Genomic DNA, 17,831 nt, shown 5'->3' on the forward strand with positions numbered 1-17,831 from the left:
ACTCTTTCAGACTGTAAAATGGCAAAAAAAAGTGCTGTTTATTTGGAAATTATTTTCTGTTGCATCGTTTAAAGCTGTTATAACCATTTTTATATCAGAACTTTTGGGTATAATAGGAGGGGGCCCCATTAGAAATTTTGTCCCAGGGCCCAGTGGACTCTAGTTACACCACTGCGGGAGGGGAGGGGGGCACATCAGATCTAACAGTGTATAAACCCTGTACCCTGATAATCTAACTACACTGTCAGCTCACAGAACTAGATGGATCATAATGGGGGTCATTTACTAAGGGCCCGAATCGCGTTTTTACGTCGGGTTACCCGAATTTTACAGTTTTCCCTGAATTGCCCCGAGATTTTGGCGCACGGGATCGGAAATCGGGGGCGTGGCCGTGGAAAACCCGTCGGATTTGGATGGGTTTAATTACCTGCAACCAGCCTGGCTTGGTGAACTTCAGTGAACTCCGACGGAATTCAGTGCAGCAGCGACACCTAGTGGACATCGGGCGCACTACCTTAGTGAATCGCCGGAAGACCCGAATCCTCCACATAGAACGCGCCGCTGGATCGCGAATGGACCTGGTAAGTAAATCTGCCCCGATGTGTCTGCTTAGAGAGTCCTTGTCCACACTCTGGAATCTTACACCAACCATCACTGAGTGATAGGAGCTAAAACAGCAATAAAACTGAGTAAAATTGTAAGGGGTTAAAAATGATCTTTATTGTGTAAACATCACGAGAGGATTGAAATTTGAGAATTTTCTTTTGTTTGCAAACTGCTTTAAAAACAGTATTGCCTCCATCAGACTTCCTTCATAGATGACCTAAAGTCTGACGTAATAATTTTAACCCCTTCACGACCTGGCCCTTTTTTTCATTTCCATTTTTCACTCCCCACCTTCAACAATTGCACTTCATAGTGTTGGTATTTATGTTCCATGCCATGTACTGGGAAGCAGGGAAAAAATTCCAAATACAGTGAAAATGGTGAAAAAACGCATTTGCAGCGTTTTCTTGTGGGCTTGGATTTTCATCTTTTACTGTATGCTAAAAATTACATGTCTACTTTATTTCTTGGGTCGGTATGATTAGGGGGATACCAAATTTGTATAGGTTTTATAATGTTTTCATACATTTACAAAAATTAAAACCTGTACATTTTTTTTTTTTATTTGGTCTTCTTCTTTCTATATTCAGGCGCTAATAACTTTAATAAATGTTTGAGATATGGAGCTGTTGGTGGTGTCATTTTTTGCGACTTTTGATGACTTTTTCAATGCTACCAATTTTAGGACTGTACTAAAATTTAATATTTTTTAAAATGGCAAAAAAGTGCCATTTTCGACTTTGGATGCTATTTTCCGTTACGGGGCTAAACGCAGTGAAAAAACGTTATTATATTTTCGTATAAATTGTTTTTATCAAACATTTTCAAGTTAAGATACATACATTTGTGTACCTACAAAATGTCAGCATAGTAAATGTAGAGAAAAAGTCCTTTGTAGTTGTTTCTTCACTTTTCTCATCTTCTTTATCTGGGACCGTATCTCCTGGGGACAGGGTAAGGGCCTTTGTGGGTCTGTTTCTCTTTTAAATGCTGATTGCTGCCCTCCTTGGGACGTTAATTGCATTACATTTGACAGTATCAGTAAAGGTTAATAACAATAACAAACTTTGAACAAAACATAACAGTCAGCTCACTGCACAATGGTTTATCAAGGGTATATCGTATCTATACAAGGTTTCCTGTTGTTTTCTTGGATACATCAGTGAGAACGTTATTATATTTTGATAGATCAGACTATTTCAGATGCGGCGATACCCAATGTGTTTATGATTGTTACTGTTTATTTATATTTATAACAGTTCTAGGGGGTGATCTTCACCAAGCTAGCACCGATCGCGGGTGTTACCCTCTCCAGGCACCCACACCCAACGCATGCCATACTATTACGGCGCGCGCCGGGATGGGGTGAAGGCTAGAAAATAGCCCCTCCACATTGATTGGGTTGGTGGCAATGCAGTAACCACACGGGCAACAACTCTAACAATTTCTGGATATTGAGGAATTGCCTCTTGAACAGTTAGTTTTGATCAATGGTTGAACGTTTAATGTAAGGTTTTCTCTGGGAACAGCTCACTGAGTGTTTGAGTGTTTGCTGCACAATCTAGAAGTGCTAGATAACATGAAGACTTGGCTTCTATACCTACAGTTTTTTTTTATGTGTTTGTTTCTGTATTTTTGAATCTGAAACCGTTTCCCCCTCATATTCTGTGTATAGTGTATAGAATCCGAGCAACTGATCTCTACAAACATGAACTCAAGGGAAAAGCAAATTAAACATGAAACAATAAACAGAGAGATCATACACTGGATAATCTAAGTTATCTAAGATAAGTGCAGACATCCCTTTCCCTCTGATCTGTAGGGGAGAAGATTCAGTACTGAGCATGTACGTAATGTGCAGCCACATTCACCTCATCCTTAGATCAGGAATAGAGCAGACATTAGGTGTATTATATTATATATTTTTTTGAAGTCTGAGTCCGTCCATTTTCGGACTCCACCAAAATGGTCCATGGCTGACTCCAAAGAGCTGTGAAGAAGTAATGGGTTTGTACCACAAAACAGTTTTTTCATATTCATAGAATAAAGTTTAATCATCAGATTAATAGGGTTACCGGCTCTGGGACCACCACTTATTACATTAGGTGGTCCTAAATCCCTTGAAGTAATGGCGATGCACATACAACTCTTAGACACTTTAGAGATACTGTAAAAAACTTTTTGGTTGAATCAACAGCAGATATTCCTTAATCTTAGCACTACACAGTATGGATGAAATATACAATATATGAAAATTCACACACCTCACATACGACAGCATGGTTGTGCTCATCTTGTGCCTTTATAAGTTCTGCCAAAAAGTATTCTCCATATGTAGTTTGCAGGGTATCATTGTGGCGCATAAAGATTGGTATGAGGTCATCATGATCTTCTACCCTAAAATGGCAAAATTATAGTAATGTAACATCAGAGTAAACAAGTAAAAGCAGAATTAGGTGTTTAGTCAGATACATCTAGTGCAAAGACTAGTGCTCAGTTATTTATTTAGGATCAGTATTATACCACCAGGAGATCAGCCGTCTGAACTACTTGTATGGGCTCTGTGTATTACTCTGGCATCCCTAGATGACTGACCCTATAAATTATTCAATATGTGTACTTTACTTTTATTTTACAATATCTCTAAGGGAATCGATATTGTAAAAAAAAAAAATATTATCACTGCATAAAAAGTGTCCCTATTTGTATATGAATACTTTTCGCTATCACTTTTGAGTCTGCCATCAGCTAAAAAAAGTTAGGAAACTACATATATAAATGACACTTAAATATATAATTCTAATAATTGAGAATTTTGTAACCCCTCATGTGGTCCCAGGCAAAGCCTGAATGGGTGGGCTATCAGTGAAAGGCAACCTGTCAGCAGAAGACCTTCTTCTGCATTGTACATGTTCCTACAAACACAGTAATGTACATGGGAAACCTGTTTTTCAATAAATTTTTTATGCAATTATTGTGAAAATAAACTATTTTAAACCTTACTCCCCCCAGCCTAATCTCGCTGACCGGACATTGCACAAAGAAACAAAAAGTTTTTGTATATGAAATCTATCCAACAAAGGTGGTTGTATCTAAGGACACAGTCTTGTTTCTAAGGGAAAACATTGCTACATTTAAGAGAAATTAACTTCACACACGTTAAAAAATGTTAATAACATCTAATTGAAGAAATGTTTATATATGGCAGATTAATGAAATTGAATGTGAGTGCCCAGACGAGAATACCCCTTTTAGGTTGGCGCGGGCCCCTGGGTGAAAAATCTGGTGTAGGACCCCACTGAATGTAGCATACATACACATCCTTCTACTCACTATCTACTATCCCCCCAGTAATATATGTATATACAGCCGCCAACCCCCCAGTAATACATCTATACACTTACCCCATCCCAGTATTAATCACCCCTCCCCCCACTCAGTATAATTACTTCCCCTGCTACCCAAATCACACACACTTGGTGGAGGCCCCCTTAAGGGCAAAGTGGTGGTGGCCCTAAGGAGAACACCCCTCCTGCCCACCCTTTAATTCAGCCATGTACAATGCAGAAAAAGGTGTTCTAGAGACAGGTTCCCTTTAAGGTTGTGGTGCAACTATTCACTGTGTGGCACCTACATAACATATAGTAAAATTAAAACAATTCTAACGGGTTACATCCACATTTTTTAAATTTAAGTTTAGTTTTTCAAAGAGTTTAGCTCATATTCCAAATGTAACCAGAGAATAGGATGTAGGAAGATGCAGTATCTATAGGTCCCACCAGCTCCAACAGCTCATGTGGTAAACCCAGAAAATAGTCATTATTTTTGTATATTTGAAGGTCAAGGGACTTGCACCTCTGGGATCTGCCCTTCTGGAGGACAGGTTGGTGTTAGCCCTATTTCTGATTAGCTTCTACGATTATTTATTTCCCATGTTCTGTACATTAATATATAAAGGTGTCAGTGTCACTATAACTGGATAACTGGCTTTAAATTACTGGATTTCCCTACATTCTGACTACTGAGTCCTTTTCTAATTAATCGTTATGTTAAAGAACTTATTTGACAATGGTATAACTATGTCATAGTTAGGTGAGTTATATATTTGCGATTCTTAGGTGTTTCTCCATTATATAAGCAGAAGAATTTAAAAAAAATGGTAACCAACTATACTTAAAAGACCCCACGGACCCTGATAATGGTCTGTCATTAAGGTGTCTGATATTCTAGTGGTGAGAAAAGTTGTGTTCTTTAGCACCTGGCGCAGCCTCCCATGCAAATTATTTTTATAAACTTTCATACAATTCAGTCACTTTATATTCGCTTTCCTCCTGTGTGAAAACATTTCCAATTTAGCGGGCTACTGCGCCCTCATGTGGCAAAAACCTTACATAACAGTATTCTGTGAATTTATGAGTGTTTTCACAAAACTACAGTAAATGGTGTAGAAGTGTAGGAATATACTGGAGATGTCACTCAGGTGATCTTTTTGAAGAAGATTCTATACAAGTGGAACACATTCAAGGAGTTGTCCACTTTCACCTAATTGACATTGTTTGTGTAATGCAAAGTTATACAATTTTCCAATATGCTTTCTACAGTGGGTATGGAAAGTACTCAGATCCCTTTTATTTTGCTCATTAATGTACGCTCTGTAGCCCATCATGACAGAAAAAAACATATGTAGATTATTTTGCTAACAAAAACTGAATTATCACATGGTATTATCACATGGAATTGTCACTCTGCTCTTTATTGAGTAGAAGCCGCTTTGGAGCTAGTACAGCCAGGAGTCTTCTTGGGAATGATGCAACAAGATTTTCACACCTATATATGGGTTCCTCTGCCTCTTTCTTCCAGATTCTCTCAAGTTCCCTCAGGTTGGATGGTGAATGTTACTGGAAGCCATTTTCAAGTCTCCCCAGAGATGCTCAACTGGGTTTAGGTCAGGTCTCTAGCTGGGCCAGTCTAGAATGGTCACAAAGATGTTCTGAAGCCACTGCTTTGTTATTTTAGCTGTGCTTAGGGTCATTGTCTTGTTGGAAGGTGAACGTTCAGCCCAGTCTGAGGTCCAGAGCACTCTGGAAGAAGTTGTCATCCAGGATATCTCTGTACTTGGCCGCATTCATCTTACCTTCAATTGCAACCAGTAGTCCTGTCCCTGTAGCTAAAAAACACCCCCTTAGCATGATGCTGCCACCACCATGTGTCACTGTTGGGATTGTATTTGGCCGGTGATGAGCTGTGCCTGGTTTTCTCCACACATACCGCTTAGAATTAACACTAAAAAGTTCAATCTTCTTCTAATCAGACCGGAGAATCTTATTTCCCATAATCTGGGAGTCCTTCATTTTTGCGGCTTTCATATGTCTTGCACTGAGGAGAAGCTTCCATCCACACACTTTGCCATAAAGCCCCCGACTGGTGGAGGCTGCAGTGATAGATGACTTTGTGGAACTTTCTCCCATCTCACTACTACATCTCTTGAGTGCAACAACAGTGATCTTGGGGTTCTTCTTTACCTCTCTCACCAAGACTGTTCTCCCATGATTGCTTAGTTAGGCTGGACGTCCAGGTCGCAGAAAAGTTGTGCTCATCCCAAACTTTTTCCATGTAATGATTATAGTGGCCACTGTGCTCTTAAGAACCTTGAGTACATCAATTCCGCAGTGTTCTCTATATCTCTGCTTGCTGTTATTAAACAGAAAGTTTAATTGTTTACTTCCTGTGGATAAAAACAGTCACACAGGTGCACAGCTTGTTATAACACACAGCTGTGATTACTCTGTGATATAACAAGCCGTGCACCTATGTCACATCACATGACCACGGACCAGTTTTCATCCATAGGAATTAAACAATTTAATTTCCGGTACAATGACAGCAAGCAGCATCTAGAGATCAGTGAGGAATTGATGTAGAAAGTATATTGGAAAATTGTATAACTTTACATTACACAATATCAATTATTTGCTGAAAGTGGACAACCCCTATAAACCTCTTTCCAGGTGTGGATTACCCCCAAGACAAAACAAAACACAGAATAATAGGTGAATGTGTTCTGTGCCAAACTGTTGTCGACATGTAAGTAAAACTTTTGTAGCGTATCAGTAAATAATAAAAAAAAGATTTCTAACACACAATACACACATAACACTAAACCAAAAACAGTGCTGTATTTTTTTTTTTATTTTAAAAAGGAAACCAACTATAAAGTACCTGGCTTTGCGGATATGAAGCTGGGGACAGTGACGGTGCCTATGACAGATGTACACTGGAAACTGAAGTTTTGATCCTGGGACGGTTCGGACAGGTTCAAATACAGAAGCTAAGGCTGGAGCTGGTAAAAGTAAAAAGTGGCAAAAAATTAAATCATAAACCTACAAATAAGTCTGGCAAACAAAGTGTAGGCATCTTCATACCATCAGCAACTTGCACCCCTCATAAAAAGGAAGACTAGAATAGAATATATCACGCTCTAAGATAAATCAAACAAGTCCAAAACCTGGGAAAAAACTAAAAAGATGTCCTGACTAAAGACCCCCATGGCTTTATCACATTATCTCTGCCCTCACCTGTGTCAGTGGGTGGGATTCTAATCTGCGATCCAGATTCTTCTACATAGTGTGCGGCACAATGAGGGAGGCAGGTACGGAGCTACAGGAGTAGAAGCCATAGCAGCTGCTACGGGGCCCGCAGTGTCCGGGGGCTCAGCCACCCAACCTGCCACTCTAAATGGATGATGTGCTTCACCATATACATATTATGCTGCACATTGTACATCATAATATGTATATAACGGTGCACATCATCCACAGTACACACCTGATCAGATAAGAAATGTCTGGGGAGGAGGAGAGGACAGTCGGACTAGGAATCTCTCATCTCTACTTCCCCATATGGTCAGCAGTTACTAGGCCCAGGACTGCCTGAGACAGAGCACATACATGTGTGTGAGTATATAAATATATGGATGTGTATAAAGTATGTGTATATGCTCTATTTGTGTGTCTATATGATATATGTGTGTATATGGTATATGTAAAGTGTATATACTGTATATGGTGTGTATATGCTGTCTATGGTATGCATCTATTGCATCTGTGTGTATATGTAGTAAGGTGTGTATAAATGTTTTGTGTCTGTGTGTTATATACTGTATGACTGTATATGGTAATGTACGTTTGTGTGTACATATGGTGTATATATGGTACTGTATGTATGTGGGTTTATTTTGTATGTGAATATATGTTGTGTACATTAATGTGTATAAATGTGTGTATGTGTGTAGAACTGTGTGTGTGTATAAACAAGTATATAAATGTGTGTATTAATGTTTAAACTTGTGTGGGTGTAAAAATATGTATATTTTCGGTAATCGTAAAACCTCTCCTAGTTATGCCCCTGAAGGGAGGCCATGGCTCCGAGCTTTGCCGTTTACTATTTCACAGGCCACAACAGGCCTGTAGTCTGTGAGATGAAGGCCTGGGCAGCAGCGGGATCATATAAACACATCTGTATCAGCAGAGCCTCAGGCCATAGGCTCTTGAATATAATGCTTTCTGTAAGGACACTGAGAATAATAGCTACTATGGAGCTTGTGTGACTATTAGCTACTGTAGGGGCACTGTGACTACATTGGCTACTGTGGGGGCAATGTTACTATATTGCTACAGTATTGGCATTGTGACTATATTGGTTAAATTGAGAAAATGTTACTATATTGGCTCCTGTAGTGGCATCGTTGCTATATTGAGTACAGTAATAGTACTGTTAATATTGCTATATTGTTACTATATTGACTAATCTGAGGGCACTTTGATTACATGCCCCCATAATAGAGACCCCCCTACGGAGGTCTCAAATAAGGGACACAGAGTGGTCAGTAGTGGTGTGCTGGGTTAATATTATTTATGAGCACAGTGTGTAATGTAGCAATTATCCAGGTAACACTATAATGTGATGCGCTAGACAGGGGCATTTGTAGCAGAAATCACCCCAAAGTACTCAAAAAAGCAGACAATACCTACCTGTACCTGGTAAGTACTCTAGTCACTGACTAAAAGGAGCACAAAGAAACAGACCCGTAAATTACCAGATGCCTCTTCATTCAGTGTCTGATCACCTACTAACCTCCTAATATACGTGACATTGATAGGTCATGGTTGTAAACTGTAATGTGTGGGTAGAAATTGGGAAAGGGGGAATTAAATTTGCCTTTATGGGGCCCCTGAAATTCCAGACAGCCTTGGTAAGTAAACACTTTCAATTTTCACTTTCGCAATTTTTTAAAGTTGCAAGGACGATGGTAGAATTATGTTGTCCATTTAGTCATATATTTTCATTAGTAATAACAAATTAGCAGATTTGTCAGCATCTAATAATAAAATGATTGCTCAAACTTACCCAGAGCAACTTTGTTCGGAGTGACTAGACATATAAAATGTAAATCTGCAACTGCATTAAATACGGCTCTGTGAGAGAAAGATAACAAAGCATAAGGACTTAAATTATTAACCTTCACAAATCCCTCTGTGATGTTATACTATCCTCCTATGCATTAATTACTTTACAGAGCATAGTATTATCTACAAATAGGGAAACTCTACTGTGTAAATCCTCATTAATAAAAAAAATACTAAAAAAGGGTCTTAATACTGACTCCTGTAGCCCCCACCGGTAACCCATCAACCCAATCTGAGAATGTGTCATTAATGACAACCATTTAAGTCGATTACAATCCCAATTACAGGCGGTCCCCTACTTAAGAACACTCGACTTACATACGACCCCTAGTTACAAACGGACCACTGGATATTGGTCATTTATTGTACTTTCGTCCCAGGCCACAATAAACAGCTGTAACAGTTATTAAAGGCATCTGTAATGAAGCTTTATTGTTAATCCTGATTCTTATGACAACCCAACATTTTTAAAATCCAATTGTCACAGAGACCAAAAAAGTTCTGGCTGGGATTACAATGACAAAATATACAGTTCCGACTTACATACAAATTCAACTTAAGAACAAACCTACAGACCCCATCTTGTATGTAACCCGGGGACTGCCTGTATACATAGATTTTACCCCAGTCCCAACAGTCTCATTTCAAGTACCAACTTGTATGTGGCACTGTATCAAATGCCTTGGAAAAGCCTAGATACACAATATCTACAGTCTTCCCCAAATCCAATCTAGAACTCGCCTCCTCATAGAAGCTGATCAGATTAGGATACCATGTCTAAGGATCCCTTCCAAGATCAGCTATGGAATAGGTCTATAGACCTGGGTCATTGGCTTCTGTTCACACACTGCTACTACAGTAGATTCTTGAAATGTGCCTGACATATTTTAGATAGTAAATGCCATATGCATAACAATGAGTATAACACCACCTGTATTGAGGTGTTCAGCCCTGGAAAAGATTAATTTTACTGCTCTAGTCCTGTATTTAAACACCCCGTCAAGGCAAAGTTGCAGCTGGCACCTCCTTTGCCACCTATTACCTACAGGTACTGATACAGGTCATGTTATTACATCAAGGTGTAATATTTGAAAGGTGCGAAAAGTACAACTCACATTTTTAATTTTTAGTTTTACACTTATTATGGGAAGTTTTTAGACATTCGATATATGGCCTCCAATAACCTCACATTGCATTTTAATCCACCTAGGCACCATTGTCTCTAGTAAATTTGGGAATGCATGAGTTAACTCCAAAGGCTGCTCCTGTGTCATTAGCGGGTGCACGCCATTTCTAAATGATTTATATTGACATTGCTCGCCTTCTCCAAGTACATTAAATGTAACAATAAAATGCAGTTTAATAAATGATAGGAAGAAGGGCTCTACATCCAATGCAAAGGCAAACATTGCAACAGATGTTCCTCTCCCAAAGGCCTGGTGATATGCAGGGGCAGAACAATGGCTTCTGTTAGGTGTATACACATGGTGATTACATAAAAGGTGAATGATGTGACCGTGCTGAGAATCACGTGAAGCCTCTGAATGATGAGGCTGGAATTCTCTGATACAAATCAATATAATCCCCCCTTTGACAACTGATGTGATGTGGTTATATAGCAATGGGACATTCTCCTGCACTAAATCCGGTTGATAGCTTGTTAAAATCGCAAAAAACTGGTATGAAATTACTTTAAATTGAAATGTCAGCTGAAAATGCAGCTTATCAGAACAGGATTTTTATGGACGGTTGACAATTCTCCTTTATCTCACTTCTGTCCAGTGATTGAATATTTAATTTTCTGTATTCTGTAGGCTGGCTGCCACACATAAGAGTTGCCTGAACTATCCAGGCAGGACTTATCAGCCTGGCGCGACAAGGCTGGAGCAGAGAATAATTAGGGTCAGCCACAGGAGCCGCACAGCCTCATTATCATAACTTTATACTTGTTTTTTCAGCAAAACCACTCAGTTCAGGGATTAAACAAGATATATTTCTGCATCAGTGTAGCTACAGCATTCTCAAGGTGTGTTTAATTCATAATGCATAAAAGCAAATGGTAGATTTCCTTTAACCCCTTAAGGACGTAGACTTTTTTTGCTACTTTTTCGCTCCCCAAAAAATTCCAAAAGTGGTGAAATTGGAGAAAAAATGCATTTGCGTTACTTTCTTGTGGTCCCAGTTTTTGCAGCTTTCACTGTTCGCTCCAAATGATAGGTCTACTTAATTCTTAGTTAGAAGATATAAACAATCACAGTGATACCAAATTCATATAGGTTTTATTGTGTATGAAAAAATAGTTTCACCATCTTCTGATGCTATTTACTTTTTCATACTTAGGTGTACTGAACTGTATGAGGTGTCATTTTTTTCAAGATGAGCTGACATTTTCATCGCTACTATTTTGAGGACTTTTTCCTGACGTGTTACCCGAATATTTCCGATTTGCGCCGATTGTACCTGAATTGCCCTGGGATTTTGGCGCACGCGATCGGATTGTGGCGCATCGGCGCCGGCATGCACGTGACGGAAATCGGGGGGCGTGTCCGAACGAAAACCCGACGGATTCGGAAAAACCGCCGCATTTTTTAAAAAATTGTGTCGCGAAAATTTCACTCACCTTCATCCAGGATAGGCCGGTGTATTTCGAGGCATTCCAGCGGACTTCAGCGCAGCAGCGCCAGCTGGTGGGCGGCGGAGGAACTACCATCATAAATCCTGGCCGGACCCGAATCCAGCGCAGAGAACGCACCGCTGGATCGCGAATGGGCTGGGTAAGTAAATCTGCCCCTATGTGACCTTTTTATCACTTTTTATTACATTTTTATGTTGTGTAATAACAGCAATAACTGTTTTTATATCTTGATACATCAGACATTTTGGTACGCAGTGATCCCTAATGTATTTGTGGTCTTTACTGTTTGTTTACTTTTATATGAGTTTTAGGGAAAGGGGGTGATTTGAATTTTTATATTTTATACAACCCATAGATACAGACAGACCCCTCTGACCTCTGGTGAAGCTTTCTGAATGCTTTACTATAGTCCCAGATTGCAATAGTCAGCTGTAAGGAGTCTGTAATGAAGCTTTATTGATAATCCTTGGTCCCATTACAGCAAAAAATGTTTAAACTCCAATTGTCACTGGGTCCAATTTTTTTTTCTGGATCTACAATTATAAAATATACAGTTTTGACTTACATACAAATTCAACTTAAGAACAAACCTCCGGACCCTATCTTGTACGCAGGGCCGGCGCTATGGGTAGGCAAAGGTGGCAATTGCCCAGGGCCCCCTGCCCCCTGGAAGAGGAGAATCTCTTCTTTCAAATGAATCTTGAATTGTGTTTCTAGGTGCTATGGATCCAGAGATATTCAGGTTTAAAGTGAGAATATCAGGTGCCATTTTTATATATAAAAGTCACTCCCGATGGCAGTTTAACAGTTATTATCTCCGTTTTCCTAAAACATAGAAACACAAATTTAAATTCATACAAAAGAGGAGACTCTCTCCTTTCATAGGAAAAAAGAAGTGAGGTTCTATGTGTCACAGAGCCAGAGATACAGCCCCCTGAAGTGTCCCCCCCCTCCAGATTCTTAGCCATCAGGCTGCAGGGAGCATTTGCTGCACACAGGAGCTGCTGCACCTCACAGATAATGGAAATATTCACTCTATATGTTACTACATTTTGAGAATGGATAATATCAACTAATATTCATGTTTTTAACCCTTCTCTATGCAGAACTATCGAAGAACACACTTTGGGCCACATGTATCAATCGTTTTTTTTTTGTTGTTTTTGGGCCTTTTCATTCAGGCGCACCGTTTTTGCGCCATTTTTGCCAAACTAGCTGCGCAGCAAAAATAACCAGCTTTCCCTCATTTATCCTAGCAATCCAGATGTTTTGCTGCACCTTATGATATTCATCACTTGCAACTTTTCATTTAGGCGCAAAAATGGGCGCAAAAACACTCCAGCCCGAAGGTGGCGTTAACTGAGAAGAAAACACTGAGCCCCTTTGCAGAACAGCTCATTTCTAGCAGCAAAGCTCAGCCAGACACTAGAACAGATCATACAGACATTAGATACTCTGCAGACACTAGAACAGATCATACAGACATTAGATGCTCTGCAGACAGGAGCTGCAGACTCTATTTACAGTTCATCACCTTCTATTTACAAAACATTCTGCAGAATCCTGAGCTCAAAGCAAGAGAGCTGAGAAGTTTGCAGAATGTTGCAGATACTACAGATAAGTGTCCCCCATGTAATTCTGCACAGCATCACCAGTGTGTCTGAGGGGGATACTGTACAGAATTACAGGGGTGCAGCAGGAGATCAGCACTGGGGGATCCCCTCCAGGAGAAGCCCCTGCTGAGGAGGTCACTGGGTGCAGGGTGTCACACACCTGGGTGCTGCTGTGAGTGTTCTCTTCATTCTGGGATGTGGGAGAAGAAGAGAGGAGCTTGTAGCAGGATCACATGTAAGTGCCTGAATCTAACATTACGCCGAAACTGCGCCAAAACTGTGTTAACCCCTTAAGGACCAGGCCCTTTTTCGTTTTTGCGTTTTTATTTTTCACTCCCCACCTTCAAAAATCTATAACTTTTTTATTTTTCCATGTACAGAGCTGTGTGATGGCTTATTTTCTGCGTAACAAATTGCACTACGTAGTGATGGTATTAAATATTCCATGCCGTGTACTGGGAAGCGGGAAAAAAATTCTAAATGCAGTGAAAATGATGAAAAAACACATTTGCGCCATTTCTTGTGGGCTTGGTTTTTACAGCTTTCACTGTGCACCCCAAATGACATGTCTATTTCATTCATTGGGTCAATACGATCACGGGGATACCAAATTTGTATAGGTTTTATAATGTTTTCATACATTTACAAAAATTAAAACCTCCTGTACAGAAAAAAAATTCTTCATTTTGCCGTGTTCTTGCGCTAATAACTTTTTCATACTTTAGTGTATGGAGCTGTGGGTGGTGTCATTTTTTGCGACTTCTGATGACGTTTTCAATGCTTCTATTTTTAGGACTGTTCGACATTTTGATCACTTTTTATAGAATTTTTTCTATTTTTCAAAATGGCAAAAAAATGCCATTTGCGACTTTGGGCGCTATTTTCCGCTACGCGGTTTAACGCAGTGAAAAACGGTTATCATATTTTGATAGATCGGGCATTTTCGGACACGGCGATACCTATTGTGTTTATGATTTTTACTGTTTATTTATATTTATATCAGTTCTAGGGAAAGGGGGGTGATTTGAATTTTTATGTTTTTTTAATATAATTTTTTTTTTTTTACTTTTTTTTTACTATTTTACAGACTCCCTAGGGTACTTTAACCCTAGGTTGTCTGATTGATCCTACCATATACTGCCATACTACAGTATGGCAGTATATGGGGATTTTGCATACCATCTATTATAATGTGCAGATCGCACATTATAATAGATAGCCTCGATCATGACAGTCTGGGATCTTTGTGTGATCCCAGGCTGTCATGGCAACGGATCGCCGCTCCCCGGTGACGTCACGGGGAGTGACGATCGGAGCCAAGATGGTGGCGCCCATGCGCCGCCGGCTCTTTAATGCCGCCGGCAGCTTTGCCGGCGGCAATCAAAGGGTTATCACCCTTTGATGTTAACCGACGGGCGTTTGCTTCATTATGAAGCAAATGCCCGGTGAGTATGAAGAGGGCTCAGCCTGTGAGCCCTCTTCATACTCCCCCATGCGCAGTAAGACGTAAGGGTACGTCTTATTGCGCTATGGGGTTAAAGTAAAGTGATTAATAAGAGGCAGGAAATTACCTTATCACAGATGGTTGTAGCTTGTGATAATTCTGGAAAACAGTGCGCCAGAATTTAGGCGCAACTACTACACTTAGGCGCACAAAAGTGATAAATGTGGCCCTTTCCCTCTTATTCCCTTTTATTTTGTGATAGTTTTTTCTTGTTGGGAAAATTGACTGATACGATGAACATTCGATCCTCTTCGCCTAGTGTGACTACACCGTGATCAGAACATGTCCATAAAGTTATATGTAACATCAAAAACACACACACGTCCTGGAAAAAAGTTTTTATTTCTCACCATCCTCCATTATTTACACCTGACGTTCTCACTCTCATTCTTATGAAGCGCGGAGGGTTCTGTTATTGTGCAGCTAATACAATGGCGCACATCTAAAAGTGACTTTTATTATCTAATTAGAGAGGTTTAGACTGTCTAAAAATGTCTAGCTGAAAAGCAGATCTAGTTATTACAATTTTAGTGATATTATGTGGATTTATTTATGTGAACATATCAATAGGGCACATTTGTGAACTCTACACATGTCCATGCATTACATTTAGGAGATGTGAAGGTAAACATTTTCTGTTTGGATCAAATTTTTTGCCATCAAAGTCAAATTTTAAGTATTTTTTTTTTATCAAATGTTTCAATTTGAATCAAAATTGCATGAAGGCGCCTATGTCTATAAACTCTTTGATGCAATTTTGAAAATGGGGCAAGTGTCTGCTTTCAGAAAATATCGGTCCCTCTCCCCAATGGGCCTCACAGTCTAATCAACCTACCAGTAATTTTTTGGAGTGTGGGAGGAAACCGGAGGACCCGGAGGAAACCCACGCAGACACAGAGAGAACATACAAAATATTTGCAGATGTTGACCAGCGCTGCAAGGCTGTAGTGCTAATCATGGAGCCACCATGCTGCCCATAAATCTCCCTATCATCTATCTCCTATAAAATTCTCCCATATTACAGTTTGTTTTACCATACTAAAGGGAGCCTCTTGCTGACTGTGACTGGTCATAAAATAGTTTTATTTTGGGGCCCCACTTTTAGTTTTGCCCAGGGCCCCACTTTGTCTAGAACCGGCCCTGCTTGTACGTAACCCGGGCACTGCCTGTAACTGAGTACTCACCATTATGACGGCCCTGGCAGCTCCTCTTCTATCTTCAGGTGTACTGGCATTGGCTACAGGCTTACGACAGCTTTGTGCACATGGCCCAGCCGGAAACTTTAATCTTCCATATACTGTATACATTTCTTCAATTAGATGTTATTAAAAAGAATTTAACCGTGTGAAGACAATTTATCATAAATGTAGCCATGTGGACCCTTAGAGACAAAACTGTGTCCTTAGATACAACCACTTCTGCTGGAGTGATTGCAGAAAGAAACCAAAATTTTTGTATATGAAATGTCCGTGCATGATCCACAGTCATCTTGTGGTAATGAACACTGAATCCAGGTAGTCAGGCAGGGCTCAATAGTGCATGGCTGGCCACTGGCTCATTGTAACAAATCTTCAGAAACCATGATGAGGACCCGAGGCTGTCATGGCAACTAATCGCTGCCCCCAGATGACATCCGGGGGATGGGTGATCTCAACAAAGATGGAGGTGCATGGGTACTGCCGTCTTTTAAATTGGGTTAACAAGGGGTTAACACCCGCAATCGGTGCTAGCACTGATCGTGGTTGTTAGTGATCAGTGTGTGCTGCAAAATGCAGCAAACCCCATCTCTGTAAGAAGAGGGCTCAGTCTGTGAACGCTCTTCATATCCGTCAGTGAACGTGAAGGGATAATACCCCTTGGTTGAATGCCTGGGTGAAGAGGCTTATCATCTATCTACTGTCTATATATCTATCACCTATCTGTATAGTTATCTATCTCCTATCATTTTTTATCTATATATCTGTCTATATAACTATTTATCTATCTAGCTTTTTATCTATCTTCTATCTACATATCTATCATCTATCCATTTATCAATTGAGCATCTATCCCTCATATCTATCTCTCTATCTATCTGCTTTATATTTCTGCCTCTATAACTCTATATCATCTTTTATATTTATCTTCTATCATCAATCTACTGATCATCTAGGTAGATTGATGATAGAATTCTCCTACAGTTCCATATTACAGATACTTTCCATACTACTACAGGCAGTCCCCGTATTACGTACAAGATTTATTTTTAAGTTGAATTTGTATGTACCGTATATACAAAAAATGTGCTGAAAAACATCCCCTCGACTTATACACGAGTCTATTACAAAAAGATTTACCCACTTTAAAAAAAATAAACTTATATACTCACCCTCCGATGTCGGCGCGGCTCTCCGATGTCCCCGATGTCGGCGCATGCCGTCTTCTTTCTTCTCCACGGCTCCTCTTCTTTCTTCTCTCATGGACGCGGCCATGTTTTCTTCCTGGCCGGCGCATACTATAACGTCAGCAGCGGCCGCGTCATAGATGCCCCTGCTAGAAAAAAACATGGCCGTGTCCATGACAGAAGCAAGAAGAAAGAAGAGGAGCCGTGGAGAAGAAAGGAGACGGGACGCGCCAACATCGGGGACATCGGTAAGCCGCGCTGACATCGGATGAGTATATAAGTTTCTTTTTTTTAAGTGCTGCGGGGGCCGGCTGTATACTACTAGGGGCTGGCTGTATGCTACATGGGGGCTGGCTGGCTGTATACTACTGGGGGCTAGCTGGCTGTATACTACTGGGGGCTGGCAGGCTGTATACTAATGGGGGCTGGCAGGCTGTATACTACTGGGGGCTGGAAAGCTGTATACTACTAGGGGCTGCCAGGCTGTATACTACTAGGGGCTGGCTGGCTGTATACTACATCGGGGCTGGCAGGCTGTATACTACTGGGGGCTGGCAGGCTGTATACTACATGGGGGCAGGCTGGCTGTATACTACATGGGGGCACGCTGGCTGTATACTACATG

The 17,831-nt window shown here is 40.3% G+C and overlaps 1 protein-coding gene across 2 annotated transcripts in view; it reads right to left on the reverse strand.

The window, feature by feature from the left end:
* The window catches only part of CFAP61 (cilia and flagella associated protein 61), a 228,145-nt gene that overhangs the window by 204,145 nt on the left and 6,169 nt on the right, over positions 1 to 17,831 (reverse strand). For both annotated transcript variants that reach the window (XM_072140627.1, XM_072140628.1), the window contains exons 5-7: positions 9,013 to 9,080; positions 6,826 to 6,946; positions 2,871 to 3,003 (exon numbers count right to left, since the gene is read on the reverse strand). In XM_072140627.1, the coding sequence (XP_071996728.1) occupies positions 2,871 to 3,003; positions 6,826 to 6,946; positions 9,013 to 9,080 (322 nt within the window). The remainder of the gene's footprint in view (positions 1 to 2,870; positions 3,004 to 6,825; positions 6,947 to 9,012; positions 9,081 to 17,831) is intronic.

The sequence above is a fragment of the Engystomops pustulosus genome, chromosome 3 (genome assembly GCF_040894005.1).
Source record: "Engystomops pustulosus chromosome 3, aEngPut4.maternal, whole genome shotgun sequence".
Lineage (NCBI taxonomy): Eukaryota > Metazoa > Chordata > Amphibia > Anura > Leptodactylidae > Engystomops > Engystomops pustulosus.